The following is a 19418-nucleotide window of genomic DNA, read 5'->3' on the forward strand; positions in this document are numbered from 1 at the left end:
TTGTCTTCTTGTTCTTGATAATTAAAATGGCACACTGTATCGGAGAAGTAATTGTTTGTGAAGATATACTACGCGGGCTGTTTCTTTAAGAGCCGTTTTGTTGCGAAAAGTGGATGTCGCAACGATTGATTTGTCCTTTGGAACAACTGTGTAGGTCAGTCTTTAAAATGCCCGCCACGAACGGGATACAGTCGGTGATGCGCAAAAAAAGCATACATTCACTCCCAGATTTGTGAGGGAATTTCGTTACTCTATGACAATGAATCTCTCCGTAACCAAGTTTTATTGGACCACCCTTCCCTACAGCCGCGCTGACTTTGGATGAATAAACCACTCTTGTTTGTCTAAAGTAACAACTCCCCTAGCCATTCGTCGGGACCTGCGTCGGTGACTATGGTAACGAGGAATAGGGGAAGACCGGGCAAGATGGACCACTTGAGGAAACTTGGTTTGAAAAATAGTAAACTAGAGCAATTTTGTATCTTTTACATTGTAAACATATAGTGGGAAGATTGCTCTTACATTTCTCATACGGAAAATAAATAAATAATAAAGTTCAATAATAATAACTTAACATAAACAAAAATAGAACATTGTCCCATCTTCCCCGGGCAAGACGGGATACATAACTATATTTCAAAAATCACAGAAATTAATGTCAGAATAAAAGAATAATCGACAAAAAAACGTTCCTAAACATCACAGTTACTGCATAAGAAGCGGCCAAAACCGGAATAAGCACAGCACGCTTCATGAGCCCATTCTAAGCAATCTGAACATTGAATCCAGTCTTCAGTAACAGTAAGTTATATTTGCTAGTTTATATATATTTTTTGTTATATTACCTTATTTCTTATGCTTTTTGCCAAATACGGAGAGTTTGATTTTCATTTTTCACTTTTATTCTACTTTGGCTGTCCTATCTTGCCCTAAACTATTTCAAGTAGGGGTGAGGGGTCATTGTTTAGGACAGGTTTGGGCTCGGTTCGGTGAGAGAAAGGGAATCTTCTGTCAATTGTGTTAGCCCTAGAGTGAAGAGAAGCTACCCTCCCTGAAATGCGCCATTCTTGTTTCCATAGCAACAATGGCGGGGGGAGTTCTTACCGTAGACAAATTATACATTCCAAAATAAAAACTTACTTTCGAGCTCTCTGGTAGAAGTTCTTGATCTGACAGTCTCTTCCCCTCCTCCCTCTGTTTTCTTCTTTCCGTAGGGTTTCTGCGTCCTCTTTGTTGTAGACGATGACGACAAGGAGTCTTTAGATGACGACAAGTAGTCTTTAGATGACGACAAGTAGTCTTTAGATGACGAAAAGTAGTCTTTAGATGACGACAAGTAGTCTTTAGATGATGATGATGATTGCTTGTTATAACTACTGTTAGAAGAAACATTCAATTAAGTGTAAGAAAGTTGCTTAGACAAGAAACATTTTTTTAACATTGGCAATTTGTAAAAACAACTTAATAGTAAATGATGATTAACTATTAAGTTGTACTTCTGTTATGGTTTGAAAGTTGTACTAAGTGCGTAAAATAATTATAAATAAAACATTTTAATTACTAATGAATAATGTAACAAGAGTTCAAGTCTGTTAAAGTATTTTTTTTAATGTAGTAATTATTTAATGAAGTAATTATTTAATTTTTTTCGGTGAGTCATTATTTTATTCAGAAGTGAAATCAAGTTTTAAGATATTAACAGTTAGTTTTAAGGTAGATTGTTTAAACTATATAAGGTATATATAGTTTAAAGAATTTCAAAAAATCAACTGTGCAAATGAAAAAGACAAAATATCAGCAAAAATGTTCAAATCGTTTCTGAGTATTTGAGCATTTCAAAAAAGATTTATTTCAAAAATTTTTTTTCAAAAGCTATTTGATTGATTCCATTTTGATTTAAGATATTTTAACTCAAAATGACATAATTACATCCATTTTTTATAATTACGAAATTGAATAATAAGAATGATAAGACATGGTACTTTTTTATATAGAATATCTTCAGTTAAATTTATAAATAATTCAAAACATTTTACCATTCTCTCGTGGGGAATGATCTTATAAAACACACAGCCAGTGAGAAGCCATTAGGTATAACGATAGGAACTTAGTGTATGCAAAAGATGCTGGTTCATCGTTATTTGGATGAGAGCTAAAAATATGTTTTGCATTATCTTTTACGTAAAGCCACCAGCAAAGACAAAAAATAATAATTTTGTAGCTTTTGTTGGTCTTTGTGTATGATTTTGAAGTACTCATTCACTCATAATTACACTTCTTTTTGATTTTTTACTGTCTTCTCAATTTTTTAACATCTTTATTGTAACGTGAGATTAGTTAAGAGAAAAGATACTTACGATGATGATTCATATTTGTTGGAACTGTATTTGCTGGAACTGTATTTGTTGGAACTGCTGCTATAATTGTTGGAACTATATTTGCTGGAATAGTCTGTTGTGCTTGAATAGTCTGAAGTGCTGTACTTGTTTCTGGACACAGAGGATGCTCTGTAAGAAGTGTCTCGCATGGGGGAAGGTCTATAGGGTGAAGTGGTGGAAGGGGGAAGCAGGAGGAGGGGCGTTTTTTGTGGGGGACCTTTGCGATCTGAAATAAAATCAATAATACTTCAATAGTCAGCTTTAAATCAAGTTTATCTTGGGTCTTGTCTTTAGATGCAATAGGGCCCGGCAAGAGAAGAAATGCTCTTTTGCAGGGCTTAATATTGGATACACTTTTTTGATTTTAAATTTTAGTTGTAAGGTGCGCAGCTTCTTACATCATTTTACAGAATCTAATTTTACATGGCAAAATACCAAATTTCAATAGTTCCTGAGTTAATTGAATTTCAAAAAAGTCAGCCATTTCTCAAGACCCATTTCACTCACATTTTGTATTTTACGTTTTTACTCATTCTGTGGATTGAAAGATTCTATATTATTTTTGTTTCTTCTAGAAATGAAATTAAAATGATTCGATTATGTTTGTTTGATCCGTTGTCACTGTCTTACTGTGAAACTCATTCAACAACGACCCACCTGTAGCAAAAATGTATTTCCTCTTCCAAAATACTTATTTTTTTATTTCAGGGTGCGTAGTCAAATTATTCAACTAAAAATGAGCACCTTTGAAGAAGTTTCCAAGCACTCAAAAATTATTTTTTAGCGCTTTAAAAAAAATCATAGTTAGGCAACTTTTTAACAATTGACGGTTTTATCTTGTTTTAACCACATGTCCAAAAAAAAATTATGGCATTGTTTTTGACAACTGTCAAAAATCCTGAAGTTTTGAATCATGTAACGAATGGCGTTTTCATACGCTACGGATTGACAATAAGTCGAAGTAGATTGGGGTTGAATTAATTAAAAAAAAGTCGAATAGAACAATGCTAACTGTGTCTTTTTGCATAGTTCGTAGCGAAAATCAAGATGGTAAAGAAAAACTATCATTTTCAAAAAGGGAAACCTCTTAAAAACACCCAATGATCAACGGAAAGAGAAGAGAAAAAAAAAGTGGTACCTTCTACTTGTACATGGCACCAAGTCTCATCTTCTCCCAATGCATTTGTCGCTCTACAACTGTATCTTCCTGAATCTTCAACAGTGCAACCCACAATCTCCATGGTAACCACTCCATCAGCGTGACTGCAGTTATAGTCAAACTTGTTCAGCTCCTTACCATCTTTAAACCATTTCACCTACAAACAACAATAATAACATTTCAACGAAATATCTTGGTTCCTTGCGTCTCTCAATTTAAAATATAATGTAGTAAAAAATCGGCCTTCTTAATTTGTTTACAATTTTACTCATTTAAATTCGTTTTGAATCTGGTACTCTTAGAGCTCCATCCGGTTTACACACGGTCAGACATTCTTGCATTTTATTATATGCATCGATTGCCCTTCTCGATGGATTGACTTTATTAGATCACACAATTTTATCACAACATTATTCAGTATTATCTAGCATATGGCTGTTTTCTCAAGGCAACTCCTAATATTTAACCACAGTCAAGCTGCTGTCATCGAGGGACCGTAAGTTAAATCATACGGAGAAGACAACTTGGCGTCACTAGAAGCCCACGCTAAACCCGGCCGGCCGACCAGATCACCCCCAGAGGCATTTATCAAAGAATTACCAAAATTTACATTTGATGCATGTGGGGCCGGGATAGCCTGGTCGGTAGGGCGCTGGGCCCATATCCGAGGTCGGGGGTTCGATCCTCGCCGGCCGGTGTAGTAAATGGTGACTGATGCACGTTAAATCTGTCGAGTCTCAAAGTCCTCTATGTTCCCACAACAAATCAATACCTCTGGGGGTACTGATCCAGGAGTTTCCTTGTCTTCTGGATTGGTTCAAAATTACAAGGATACGGAGTTGAACGTAAGTAGTCGTAAACCCATGAAATTGGGTCGGCTGTTCAACGACGGATATAAAATAAAAAATAAAATTGATACATGTGGAATGGCATCCACAAAAAGGAAGAAAAAAAGTGAACACATAATTTAAATCCCAGCAACGTCCATCTTATATGACCAAAGCCGATGATGGAGCGTTGCTTTGTAATGGGCAAGAAGTCTGAACATATCAGTCTATAAGTTTAAAATAGGATGCGCAAAATACAAAGTCCAAATAAGAAAAATGACACCAAAATTGAAATCACACTATCGTTAAAGAAAGCCGAATCAAAAATTAAAAGCAAACTGAGGTAAGATAGTAGCCATTAGGTAAGATAGATAAAAGACCACTCATCTGGTTGCCTGCAAAGTTGAAAGGTATACTTTTCAAACATACATGGTAAGTGTCATCAATAAGTAAAAATAGTCGGTAAAACCAGGGTGGGTGATACAATTTGGCAGAGCGGAGTGGAACCCAGCATGGGCAATTTAAAAGGTTAAAATGACGGAATAGTGAATAGGGGTCGTCAGAAGTCATATTTTCCTCCGAGCACTGCTTCATTCTATTTCTAATGGATTTTTTTTCTTTGTCGTCAGAAATCTCTTTATAAAAAATGCACAGTCAATACTCACGTTTGGTGTGGGTTTCCCTGCGAGGCAACACAAGAGCTTGCAGACGGATCCGCTTTGCATGCATCGTGGCCTGAGTTGGAATGTGAAGCAAGGACTTCTATCGGCAGGCTCCTCCCACAATTTATGTAGAGGTGCACGCCTCCTGATCGGTTCGTCCAGTTTGACGTGAGGAATTTTGACTGGCAGAGCTGTATAGATAGAGAGACATTTATTAGACAAGAATAATTGAAAGATATTTCAAATGGAGGATAAAAAGAGACCTTACCCTGTACATTGAGGAACACGGGTTCTTCCCTAAATCCATAAATATTCTCCGCACGAATGATGTATTCTCCCCGATCTTCAGTCTTGCAACGATTCAGTGTGAAATGATAATCATCGTTTTGATATCTTTTCATGTATTTCACACTCTGCTTCAGTTCAAAATTATCTCGGTGCCTGCAAAATACATAAGTGCGTTCAAAACATTGTTTTTATGATTGTTTCTTTTTCTTTCTTCTATTTACCATATTTATGTAAGGAATTTCCTTACTAACAAGCAAGTCAATTCCTACTTAGGTCAACAAAGACAATATTTACTTTAGTCACTTTTTTCTCTCCTATAAAACTAAAATTGATTCATTAAACTCAATTAGGAATTAATTAATTACGCTGTTGAATTGATATTTTTCTACTGGGAGCTACCTAAACGTCTAAAAAACGTTTAAGTGTTTGTATTGAATGCATTGAATTTTTTTATATTTCGCGTTTATTTATGCATTGAATTTTCACGCTTTAAAATGCAGAATATAAGTGAAGCAATATTTGATAATTTATTTTGCTAATATGTTTCTTATTTAGCTAATGTTCTGATTTTTTCACCATGTACAATCTAAATAGCTAATATACTTTTTTAAAAGCCAATATGAACATTGGTAGAATTCATCTACATAAGTACAATACTATGTCTTTGATGAAAAAATACTATGTCTTTGATGATAATATATTATGTCTTTGTGCTAGAACATTGTGTTCATTGGCGAGCGAGCGCAGCGAGCCATGGTTCACGGCGTGAACCACATAGGATTGCGTAGCAATTCTCGGGAGATGGCGAGCGTTAGCGAGCAGGGGGCGGAGCCTCCTAGTAGTAGGAACATATAGAGTAAATGTTATTGTTGAATTTTGGTGCAAAATAAAAAAATTCACAATGAATAACATTTGTTCTCATTAATGGAATTGTGCATACTAATATATATTCTTAAAGGTTGCATGAGAAAGTGTATCAATGGAGATATACTTTCTCATACAATAAATATGTATAATTTTTAGGAAGATTTATATTTTTGACCCTCACAATAGAAATAATATCTGCAACTCAGAAAAATAGTCGCCATAGTTTCTCTCAGTCCAAACTTTTAGTATTAATTCAACCTTGTATATCCAGGCAAAAAAGTAGGCCATTCATCTGACTAAAACAGTTACTACAATCAATTATATTATCGTTTATAATTCTATTATTATGGCTCTTATTCATAATGAAGGTCAGTATTGGAAAGCTTAGTTGGAAACAGAATTTTTTGTTCGATTTAAGATCAGATGTCTAATATATTGCACAGCTTTAGTAGAAAACTCGCAGCAACATTAGTCTCCGCAAAGTTGACTGGAATATTTGAGTAGTCTCTTTAAGTAAAGATATTTTGAACACAAATAAACCTATTAGCAAATATTGTTTTAACCTTATCTACCGATATTTCAACCTCAGAACAAACATTGTCTTCAAAGATATTCATAATGGATCAACACATAACTCCCGGAATAGCATTATTCTAGTCTAACGCAAGCATAAATAGGATATTAAAATAAACATATATAGTTTCTGATTGTTTCTTTTTTTTAAATATAGCCTCGAAAATTTAGTTAGAAAAATTTAGTCGGCCAGAATTATTTGAATATCCGAAAGATTCTTTAAAAGTTGCTATAGCTATAAAAAACTCTAATCATATTAACACTTTATTAGCACATAATTAGTTTTGGAAAAAACATTTATGCAAAAATAAACTTTTATAATTGCATTTTTTTACTTTCGAATTTAATAATGATAAAAAAAAACATATTTTAATTGTAAGGTATGCAAATTTTTATTTTACTTTATACTATGTTTTTTTTTAAATGACAAAAACCAAAATTGAAACAAAATCGATCAAATAATTTTTAAATATTAAAATGCGTAAAAAATAATTTAAAATTTTATTTTTCCAGAATTAATTGACCAATATCGATCGCTCAAAATTTGGGCTTTGTCAATTTTTCATACAAGCTTCACCAGTATTTATTTTTACAGATTTTTAAATGGGGTAAATACTATTCAGCCTCCAAAGTTGGAATACCACTAAAAAACTTATAAAAGTTAAAAAATTAATTTAAAAAAAATAAATTAGCATAAAACTAAAAAAGAAGTTATGTAGTATGCTCCCCATTCATCAATGACTACAATTTCTCATGGTATATTAAAAAAAAAAAAAACGTTTAGCAATATTAAGATAAATAATTCCATACACAAAAGAAGAGAAACAAGTGTACTACAATAATTATTTGAAAATTGCAAGTGTTACTATGCAAAAATTGTTACCATGTTACAGTTGCAGGGAATGCTGCAATAATTCTGCAAAAGAACTTGGCTGCTTGACCTTCGTAGGCAAAAGTGCTCTGCGGCCTTATCACAAATCTTGGAACGGCTTGACGGCGATCTAAAAACAATAACAATTTCAGAATTACTTTATTTGCAATAACATGAAAATGTGTGCATTGTTATGATACAATTTGGAAAAAAATGCACAACAGAATTATTTGAATACTACGCATCGAGATATCGCATTCTCCCACCTTAACGATCCTGCTTTTTCAATCCCATGTGTTTGCAACATTTGCTATCTTTTTGAAGGACATCTTCATTTCATTGTTTTTTAAGTAATAGACAAGCGTTTGATAAAAATTCTTCATACACTGGTTATCATAAATTAAGGAAAAATCACAAAAATAGCGATAACTCTTTCAAAAGTAAGCCAAACCGTGCAAAATTTGCATATGTTGTCCACTAAGAGTAGCTGAGTAAAATTGCAATATGCAAATTAGTGGCGCTGCACTCGGCTTACGTCATCTGCCTGGAGCATAAAAGTCCAAGTTTGAGAGAAAGCACACAAATTTTACTGTGATTGCGACATTGAAAATCTGAGATAGCCAATTCGTAATAATGACCTCTAGGCATCATTTGCCTGAAGAACTACGATGGAGAGCCATCGGGAGACTAGAGGCAGGGCAGAGTCAATCAGAAGTGGCCAGATGGCTAAATGTGAGTCCATCTGTGGTTCATAGACTTTGGAGGCAATTTCAAACCACAGATTCGGCATCTAGGAGGTTCAGTCAAGGACGGCCAACTGTTACGACCAGTGCCGATGACCGATATTTGACATTAAGTGCACGCAGGAATAGAACCGCTACTCCGACACATCTTAGATCCTCTCTTGCTGCAGCCACCGGAAGGTTGGTGTCAACGTCAACTGTGCGCAGAAGGCTCCACGAAGGTGGTCTGTATGCGAGACGACCAGCCATTTGCGTGCCGCTCACATCACGCCATAGGAGAGACCGTTTGCAGTGGGCCCGACAACATGTCCACTGGACGTCAGATCAATGGAGGCCTGTTCTCTTTACGGATGAGTCCAGGTTTAGTCTAGAAAGTGACAGTAGACGTTATTTGATATGGAGAGAACCTGGGACCCGTTATCATCCATCAAACATCCGTGAAAGAGATGCATACGGAAGAGGCAGTGTCTGTGTTTGGGGAGGCATATCCTTAGGAGGGCGCACATACCTCCATGTCTTTCCAAGGGGAACCGTGAATGCTCAGGTTTATCGAGACAACATCCTTGATGCTTATGTGCGCCCATATGCCGGGGCAATTGGTGATTGCTTCCTGTTACAGGACGATAATGCAAGACCACACAGAGCTCGCATTGTTGATGATTATCTTCAACAGGAAACAATTACTCGCATGGAGTGGCCAGCTCGATCCCCGGACTTGAATCCTATCGAGCACGTTTGGGATGCTCTAGGGAGGCGTGTATCTGCCATCAATCCGCCCCCTCAGACCCTTGCCACGCTTGCAACTGCTTTACAAGAGCAATGGCTCTCACTTCCTATTGAACTGATAGACCGCATAATTGAAAGCATCACACATCGCTGTTTGTGCTGTATTGCTTCTAGAGGCAATCATATTCCATATTAAAGGTACTTTTTCTATTGCAAACCGATACTTCCAATTTGTTTATTTTATACATGTGCTAATTTCTATACTACTATTAATGTCTGATAATTTCTTTTTATGTTGTTTAATACCTTACTATGTGTTGTATATTGTGGGTAAGTTTCATAAAATTCCATGTGTAATTTCTTGAGTTATCGCGATTTTTGTGAATTTTCCTTAATTTATGATAACCAGTGTATGATGTAATATGTGTTAAAATCTTTGATGGAAGGAGGATCATATGACGAGGATTGAAATCTAATGTAGATGTTCTGTTTCAGTTGTGACTCTATTCACAATGTCAAACAATATTCTTTAGATTATTCACATCTCTAATGCATTCTCGTTTATTTAAACCCGAAGATGAAACCATTTGAATAAAAAGGTATTATAACAATTCTGCATTTTTTAAAGCTTTATCACGAGCATTTAGCACCAGAAAATAAAGTGGAATACATTTAATTTTATTCCTCGGTTGAGAAAGTATAGCAGGTCAACCAAAAGAATGAACCCTGTACTACAGCAGAATGGTTGTAGTTGAAGATTGTTGATTGGAGGACAGCTTTTGTTTTGCAGTACAACGCTGTTATTGGAGGGTTAGAAAAAATAATATTTTCTCGAAGTTTCTGCTGATACATTTTGATATGGACTGTACACTACTTTCATATACATAACAATTGATCTATCAAGAAATTATAAATGTGCATGAATGGTTACTCACCAAATGAGAATTCTCTAATTTTGTATCGTTCCTCTTGAAGTTTTCTGAGGCAACTGTAATTGGAAATGTGGCCCAAAGGAACGGCACAAGAGAACCAATAATCGCCCTGAATGAAAGAAGAGAGTGAATATCGAGAGACAGGAATGGAACATAGTATTTTAGAAAGGGAAAATATACTCACATATTTGGCACGTATCTGGTCCCTGAATTTAATGTATCTGCTTCTGTCTATGGGTGATTTGGAGGCATCCATTTCTCCCTGAGAGAGAGAGAAAATTAATACAAAAAAAAAATGAATGGGCAGAGAAAATAAAAAAAGGACAAATACCTTCAACCATGGGTGTTCCAGGCATTCATGCGCTGTCATTCTTTTCCTAAATATAAATACATTACTTTAGGTAACTCAAATAATAATCCCCAAATAACATTATAACTGGTAATATATTACTTTCGATTTTCTCAGATAATTTTTAAATTGAAAACATCAAGCGGCTCCACAGCAATGTTTATGACTAAAAATATCAAGTCCGAAATGGAATACCCTAGTCAAGAAAGGAAATCGTCGGAGTATACATCACATCGCTTCTTGTATGCAGAGATTACATAGTTGATGCAAAATATGGTTTGGTATTTAGTCCATCGGACTAACCATGAGAGGTTTCCGTACCTCCATTTTGCGCTGATTAGTTTCGCTTACCTTTAAACAGGTGATTAGGATTAAGAAGTTGAAAAATATCCATTTGAGTGGATTGGCTGGTCAATGCGAAAAAATTGTAAAACCTACATTGTTAAGAAAAGGCGAGTCGCGTAACTAATTGCGTAGTTTGAAAAACGGCTTGAAAAACGGTTTTTATAAATTAAAAAGTGTCCGATTTGTATGAAACAGGTCATTTTCTTATTCTTATTTTTATAAGTCTAAATATATGTTTAGACATATACACGAATTCCACACAAAATTATATTCGTCAAAAACTATTAAGAAATCGTCTATGAAAACAAGCACACGTTTATAAAAGAGTCAAAAAGAAATATGCGAGAATGAAAACAAGAGACGCCCAAATTCTGTCACTTATGATTGCTCTTCCATTATACTATGAAATGACTTCCACCGATGAATGTTGACAATCACATTGTCGCTTTGGAAAATGAAATGTATCTAGTACGTAACCTGGTATGCCCTACATCAATGTTATTTTAAGGCCACTGCCCGGTATACATTTAACATTGGTGTTTCTCTTAAACTATCCTCAGCAGATATCAAAGTATCGAATAAATATAATATTGCCAACGAATACATTAATATCAAATCGGATATAACAAATATTTCGGACATTCACCGGTCGAGAGTCGACATTCTCTCGACTTCAGTCATTCACGGTAACATACACTGAGTGGCCAAATTATCATGACCACCCCTTCAGTCGTCTGCTTCCATACCCTATACGGCGCAATGTGCGTCGAACAGTACGTTCAGAGACGTTCACAGTTGCTCCTTGATTAAGATCACTTGCAATTTGTCGCACTGTTGCTCTCCTGTTGCGCTGCACAACCCTGGCCAGCCTTCTCTCTGATCGAGCTTTCAGTACCCTGTGACGACCACAAGTCTGACGTTGAGATCCGGTTTTTTGCTTGATTGTCCATTCTTTGTGCACATTAACAACTGCTGCTCTAGAACACTTCACCAGCCGTTTTGCTGATGCTCGTTCCGACACATCTCGCACCCACAATCATTCCACGTTGAAATTCAGTTAAATCACTTTTCTTTCCCATATCTGAGCAAGCAACACAGTATAACTGATGACTCACTTGTCCAGCATTCCCGTGTTATGGTTATCTTGCCCTCTAGCGGCAACGCTGTGACGCAATAACTCATTTGCATAAAACTCTGAGGTGGTCATAATAATTTGGCCACTCAGTGTATATACTCTTTGAATATGCTTATTGGTCTAAACGGCATTTCAATTTCAAATTTCATTGAAATATTTTAATGCACCTTTTTTGATTCCTTTAAATGAAATCAGTACTTATCGGTCCTTGAAAAGTTCAAAGTTGAATTTATTTTTCTTCAAATGCCTACCTGGAGAATGACCTTTTGTCATACAGGCAGCTGAAGGGCAGATTTGTTGGCCACTCTTTCAGGGGCACCCTATTAGGTGGGCCAAAGTTGCTCCCACAGTAAGGACAAATAGTACAGAGATGGAAAGAACATCCATGCCTTGCCCGGGATTCGAACCCAGAACCTTTCTGATTTAAGGCCAGTTCATTGTCCCTTACACAGGCCGGTCGGCTCAAAGATGAATTACAAACGGCTATTTAACACATCCCTTGTGAAGAATTTATGATAACAGGTTGACACGGGGCTTAATGTGTTAAATATGAATGCAAAACCTGATTTTTAACATCTAACAGTTCCATTGAAGTGAATTGATTTTTAAAAAAATGCTGAAATTTATAAAATTAAAGGAAGTCTCAGTTGAGTTTATTGTCTCAAAATACATGAAACTCTTATAAAAAAGGTAGAAAATGAATTCTTACTCTTTGCTTCGTTGAAGAAGCTTACGAATAAAATCTTTTCCTTCATCTGACACTTTCGAAAATGCTTCCACATCAAAGTCCCAATCACATGCTCGAACATTCTTCAAGGTTTCAATATCGTTTTCACCAGAGAAAGGGGATAAGCCACTCAATCTAAAATTACACGATATTTTTTTCAAATATATATATATATATATATATATATATATATATATATATATATAAGTTCAAAATGAAGAATAAAACAAAGAAAAATTATAGACATATGAAAAAAAGGGGGTGGGAAATAATAAGTAAAAAAAATAACAAACAACATATTTAAAAAAAAAATAAAAAAAATAATATGAAGTTTTAATTAAAAAACCGGAAAAAAAGCCGGATAAAAAAAAGATATAATCTTTTCTTCAGCCCACACGATTATATCCGCAAAACAGAGTGCTTTCTGATATTGTATCAATAAAGCCAAAGCAAAATATATTAATACAATAGTGTGAGGAGCACTCAAAAAATTTTTTATAAAATAACTATATAAAAATAGATCATAAAAAGTAAAAATAACATGTAAAAACAGATAATAAAATAAAATAAAAAGAAAAAACATTAAAAAGGGGGGACTATAAAGCGAGTAGCAAAATCATAACAACTTACATGGACGGATATTTTTCAAAAGTGATTTAAAAATGTTTTCTCAGAAGGATTGCCAGATTACAAAATATGAAAACAAAAGATGAAAGCAAAAGCGCAAATTGAGTGTAACAAGAGGGTTTTAAAGTGTCGTTCTTACTGCACTGCTGAAGTGATTTGTTATTCTGAGTTTTGATTTGTTAGTTACCAAGGATGGTCCCGAAATGGATGAGCGCAAGGTAATATTATACTGGATAATTTTAAAAATTGATCATAAATAGTTTTAGAAGAAAGATGTAAATCTTATGATCCCGGTCTTATGATGATTTAAAAAGAATGATACTTATTGTTTTTCTTAACTTTCTTAGTGTTTTCTTGTATTTATTTATATATATATATATATATATATATATATATATATATATATATATATATATATATATATATATATATATATATATAAATAGTAGCTAAGTAAAATTAAAGTGATCTTAAACTAAACCTAGAAAGAATTATACTTCAATTGTAGACTAGCCTTTCTAAGAGATGGGAACCTTAAATAATCTCTTTCCCATAATAAATTAGGCACTTTGCGTATATATTATTTGAATAAAAATGTAATCTTTATCTATAAAATGAATCCATACTGGGCAGTAAAATGCCTTCATTAAACCGAAAATCATTCAAATGAATAAATATTTCGAGATTTTAACGCATCTTGCATTCGGTCTTATGATGACATCTTACGGGTTCCATTCTAACAAGGAAGTCTGGAAGATCACATGACATGAAAGAAATAATACCTGCATGCTAAAAAAAGTGTCTTTATGAAAATAAAGTAGTCTCCAATAGCTTCTCTGCTCCAAGTATATTTTTGTATATAGATTTTTCTTTACTCTATAAAGGTTTAGTGAAAAATATGATGGAATCATTACGAAAAAGGAATATTGAATACAACTGCAAGAACTCTGAGGGACATGAATTGAAAATGAAATATCATCGTTCAGTCAAACCCCGCAATAGTGAACCTTCAAGGGATCGAAATTTCAGTTCACTATAATCGGGAGTTCATTATATCCGTTCCGCAAACAATTTTAACTAATGATTCCTTTTTATTATACATTATTTAAATAAATGACCCACAAAATGAAATACAGAAATGACAATAAATAATATATAGTAGCAAAAAATGTGTTCACTTGCTTTTATTTTTTATTACTTTTTGTCTTGTGTACAAAAAAAAAATTAGTAATCTTTAGCTGATGCAGGGAAAAATGTATCCATACATTTGCCTGGGTTGGCCTTAGTTTAAGGATGGAAAAGTGAGATAAAAGAAGTAAAAAAGAGAAAATGCTTATGGCTACATTCCACTCTATATGTGGTTTTAAAAATCAGTATAAGTATTTATTTTGATGTAGACATTTCAAAATTATTAGAAAAAATCAGTTGAAGACAGAAAAAAGTTCATACTATCCAACATCCTCTCTTTTTTTGGTTCACTATATCCACAAAAAATAACATTATGCTTGCATACCAAGGCACAAACATTTCGTTCACTATATCCGGGAGTTCACTATATCCGGGAGTTCACTATATAGGGGGGTTTGACTGTAAAAAGTGATAACTCGACACGAAAGCATTACAGGGGTCTGTCCAGACATTTTGTGAAAGGTCCGTTTTTCGAGAAATTGTGAAAAAATTACTCACATTCTTTCAACCAGGGTCCGCTTTTATGAATTTGTGCAAATAGGGTCCGGTTATTGCGAAAAACTTTTTCAAGGACTTTTAAAATTGTAAATAGATACAAGATTATGCTCGGCACTGTAAAATTAGAATAAAAAAATTAAATTTTCAAAAATAAACAGCAATTGCTGCTTCTAAATTAGAGATGCAACATTTGATATTTAGCCTATACTGCTGAACGCAGAATATTCATTTCGGACGAATAATGGAAGAATCGTCTGCCGAAGACAAAACTTAATTCGTTTACATCCATCTTTCTTGTTTTCTGCCCTGGGAAGGGTTTATTCGATTAACAAAACAATAATGAAGATAAACAAATTTGTGAAGGGTCCGTTTTTAAGTTAAAATATTTTGTGAAGGGTCCGTTTTTAAGTTAAAATATTTTGTGAAGGGTCCGTTTTTAAGTTAAAATATTTTGTGAAGGGTCCGTTTTTAAGTTAAAATATTTTGTGAAGGGTCCGTTTTTAAGTTAAAATATTTTGTGAAGGGTCCGTTTTTATGAAAAGATATTTTGTGAAGGGTCCGTTAACGGACCCAAATTTCCTCTAAACAGACCCCTGCATTACATAGAAGTATACTCACAAGACGTAAGCCAACACTCCGACTGCCCACATGTCGGTGTAAAAGCCGACTGGTTCCCTCTCCACGATCTCGGGTGCAGCAAACTCGGCAGTTCCCGTCGAAATCTTGACCATCTCATTGGGATCGAACTTTGTTGCCAATCCAAAATCAATCACTTTGATCTCCGTACTATTTTTCATTTGGCACATTATGTTCTCTGGCTGTGGAATTAAAAAACAATAAGTCATTTGAAAATGTTCTTGATTTCCTTTTTCGAATATGGAACTAAGTTTAATTTGCGGCGACTAAATATCATTAGCAGATGAGAATTGACATGAAAAAATGTATAGCGAATAGTTTTCATTATTTTATCAATAAAAATCTTAAAAACAAATTAATTTTTATTTGGAATTCGTAGTTTTTGTTGCACGTATAAGTTGAAATCGAATAAAATAATCTGAATTATCTTAAACCGTGAGAATGATTATCAGTGAATAAGAAATTTTTTCATTCTTATTTTATTTCGAATTGTAAAGTTGCATGAGAATTACTGATGCAATAGTTTAGAAATACATCTTGTATTCAATATTATATATATATATATATAACGTCGTTGCGGAGTGGAAGGATAAAAACAGATCTCAGGCAGGTTCAGAGGGTGCAATATTTATTTACCATTAAAAGAGAAAGAACAATCATCAAAGTGAAGTGACACAAAATCGTTGGGCTCTTCACTAAAAGTTAGGGTAAATCTGCAAAATGTTTCATTTTAGGAAATAAGGGAAATCTCAGTAATTGTAATGGGTCACGGGATTCTCACGAGTTAGAAAAGGGAAAAACTGCTAATGAATGCATACTTGAACTGAAAATAGATTAAATGTTATTTTTTCATCTAAATCTTCCTTATTTAATATACGAAATTAAACACTTTCTTTTTCTTTTAATCTAATTTTAGCTCGAGTATGCATACATTTAAGTCTTCCTTTAATCCGACTTGTGTCCCCACGATCTATTCAATGGACCCATTGTAATGATTCACTTTTTTCTCTGAGACATATTAGAAGATAATTTGAAAGATCACTTGGATGTGTGTGCCACCAAAATCTAAATATAATTGAGGGATGTGATTAAGTGAACGTACTTTGAGGTCTAGATGAATGATATTCTTCTCGTGCATGTGCTTCACAGCTTCACATATTTGTCTCATGTAGTGAATGACCTCTGCTTCAGACATTGTGTAACCATCAGAGGTAATGCGTTCAAAGAGCTCTCCACCAGACATGCTGAAAATAAGAATTCTCGTCAGAACTACAGGAAGTCGATTGGTGACTGAAACTACATTCAACTGACAGCTTCATACAAGTTATATCACTGGGCGACAATTTTATAACCTTCGTTCAACTGCCGACAAATTTTTTTAGGTTTAGGACTATTCATATTCATGTTTTGAAGCCAATCCAGAAGACTCCTGGATCACCCTCAGTTTGCGTTACAGAGAGAGGAAAACCGCAAAAATACTCCACGGTGAGTCCGACAGCAACCCATGATCCGTCTACTATTGAAGATATTTTACGTCATCGATGTGGTCGGGCCGAGCTGGAAGCGGAATTTTTTTATCGACCAGCCATTCTTGGGATACGAACCTGATTCATCTCATTGAAAGGCGAACGCTCTATCCCCTGAGCTCCTGTGTGACAATTGACAATTTATCGAACTTTTGAGGATAGACATATTTTTCGTGTGAATCATAGTGACTCAGGGGTTAATAAGCTTGAAAATGATATTGAAAATTACGGGGGGGAAAGGAAATGGAGGAAAGGGTAAAAGACAAGTAATTGGGGTAAATGTCTTTGCTAAACATAGTCAAAAAATTATCAGGGTGTTTATTTGCAAGAGCGCCTGAGAAAAAAACTGCATTTGGAAAGTACACATCTAGGTTTCAATAGTTAGTAAAGTGAGCTCTTAAACTGAATTTTACATTTCGCGTGGGGTGCGTTAAATAAAAAAACGAACCACCCTAAATAACTTTTGATCCAAAGATCGGAACTTCACATTCTAGGACTCAATCTTAATGACTCGAGAGGGTGACCTTAAATATGCTAATTAATTCGTTACGAAATCAGACACAAAAACTCTCTGAAAGAATAAATCTTTTTTTTCCCTGACGGATTTAGATTTTTGATTCTAAAAATCTAGGGGGAAATAGGGTCCCCTTAGTTTGATCAGGAGAGCGGTGCAAAATTTGGATCCCTTTGTGCTAATTTTGTTTCTTGCGTCTTTCACCATATCTAGAGAAGTTTTTAAGCGAATTGAAATAGTTTAGTATACCATCATAAAATTCGCATTCCTAAAGATAATTAAATGCAAAATATAACTTCCAGTAAATATTTATGTTTTTTTTTTTATAATGGACGAAAAAAAATTTCAATTGTAAGGTATAAAATGTTTTATATAATTTTAAAGAACGCAACTTTATTGAGCAAAATACAAAAAAAAAAAGAAAAAAAATGTTTATTCAGAGAAATTGCTTTTTTTGTGTCTGGTTCCGTATTTTAATTTATAGTTAGCGCTAATTAAGTGGCCTATTTGAAGTCATTCAAAGAAGCCATTACGTATAAAGATTGACACTTAGTATGTGAAAATCCGATTATTAGAACGAAAGTTATTCCGGGTGATATCTTTTATTTGCGTACTGTACTTCTAAACATTTTTTCAAAAATGATTTAAAATGTTTTCGTAACAAGTTTGCCAGATTACAAAATAAGAAAATAGAGGAAGCTTATGGCTCACAGGCTTGATTACCTTGGATCAGCCCGAAACAGGATGAGGTAATAATATTACACAAAAGTTTATAATTAATAAGGTTATGAACCGGGGGATGACTGCGATGCGTTGGCTTATCACCAACCCCAATGCAGATGTAAAATATCCTCAGTGGTAGACGGATCATGGACATCTCACCGTCAGACTGACTGTGTGAGGTTTCTGTGATCTCCATGTAACGCAAACGTTCCATTAGAAAGTCCTCCAAATTCTCCCAATTCAGGAGTTCCCTTGTCTCCTGGAAAGGGTTCAAAATTATGAGAGTACGGAGTTGGATAATAGTAAACTCAGAACAGCTGCAGAGAAATTTTCTCGTTCTTAGCCAAGTTTTGTTTATTATCTACAACAAACTCGTGTAAGAAACTCGTTATTTTGAACGCAAGTGAAAAAGTTATTTCATGCATTTTTGACTTAAACTTTTCGAGTCACTTCAAGTCAATATATTACTTGAAGTGACATCATTTTTATTTAACTCTTTTTGTTGTCTTAATGTAATGACATTTTTTCTCTCAAAAGTTTATGTATAAAAAGATTCTTACAATTCGTAAATTAATATCATCTCGTCTTCTTCTTCAAAAGCGTCGTGCAAACGAATCAATTTGGGATGATGCAATTGATTCATAATATCAATTTCTCTCTTTACCATCACCTTCTCTACAGCATGAGACACTGGAATGAATTTGGCTGCAAACACGTGACCTGTTGACCTTTCTCTGCATCTGTGCACAACACCAAATGCCCCACTGAAATAAAAAAAACATTTCTTTTTGAATACATGACTATTTTGCATAACAAAATTTCTTTATGTAACTATAGTTTGTCTAAAGTAAGAACTCCCCTAGGACTCACAACTATGGTGACGAGGTATAACTATTTCAAGTAGTGGTGTGGGCTCATTGTTTAGGATAAGTTTTATCTCGGGTCCTTTTTCTTTGTGTTAGAGTGAAAAGAAGCTACCCTCCCTGAAATGCGCTATTCTTGTTTCCATAGCAGCAGACGGCCTCAGACTTAGTGGAGAGGGGAGTTTTTACCGTAGACAAACTATACATTCAGTTCTAAGATTAAATTTAGTTAGATGATATAATTTTTACAGAGCCATCACA

The 19418-nt window shown here is 34.5% G+C and overlaps 1 protein-coding gene across 9 annotated transcripts in view; it reads right to left on the minus strand.

Annotated features, from left to right (window-relative positions):
- Positions 1-19418, minus strand: part of LOC107453633 (twitchin) — a 264438-nt gene that overhangs the window by 17714 nt on the left and 227306 nt on the right. For 6 of the 9 annotated variants that reach the window (XM_087158572.1, XM_087158570.1, XM_087158567.1 and 3 more), the window contains 13 exons: positions 18855-19058; positions 16634-16775; positions 15514-15713; positions 12565-12717; positions 10358-10403; positions 10211-10288; positions 10030-10135; positions 7638-7755; positions 5295-5467; positions 5030-5217; positions 3517-3694; positions 2358-2604; positions 1141-1376 (listed from right to left, as the gene is read on the minus strand). In XM_087158572.1, the coding sequence (XP_087014698.1) occupies positions 1141-1376; positions 2358-2604; positions 3517-3694; positions 5030-5217; positions 5295-5467; positions 7638-7755; positions 10030-10135; positions 10211-10288; positions 10358-10403; positions 12565-12717; positions 15514-15713; positions 16634-16775; positions 18855-19058 (2069 nt within the window). The remainder of the gene's footprint in view (positions 1-1140; positions 1377-2357; positions 2605-3516; positions 3695-5029; positions 5218-5294; positions 5468-7637; positions 7756-10029; positions 10136-10210; positions 10289-10357; positions 10404-12564; positions 12718-15513; positions 15714-16633; positions 16776-18854; positions 19059-19418) is intronic. The other 3 variants (XM_087158571.1, XM_087158568.1, XM_087158566.1) reach the window with 1 other exon arrangement.

The sequence above is a fragment of the Parasteatoda tepidariorum genome, chromosome 3, assembly GCF_982258835.1.
Source record: "Parasteatoda tepidariorum strain Cologne lab strain chromosome 3, Ptep-v5.0, whole genome shotgun sequence".
Taxonomy (NCBI): Eukaryota; Metazoa; Arthropoda; class Arachnida; order Araneae; family Theridiidae; genus Parasteatoda; species Parasteatoda tepidariorum.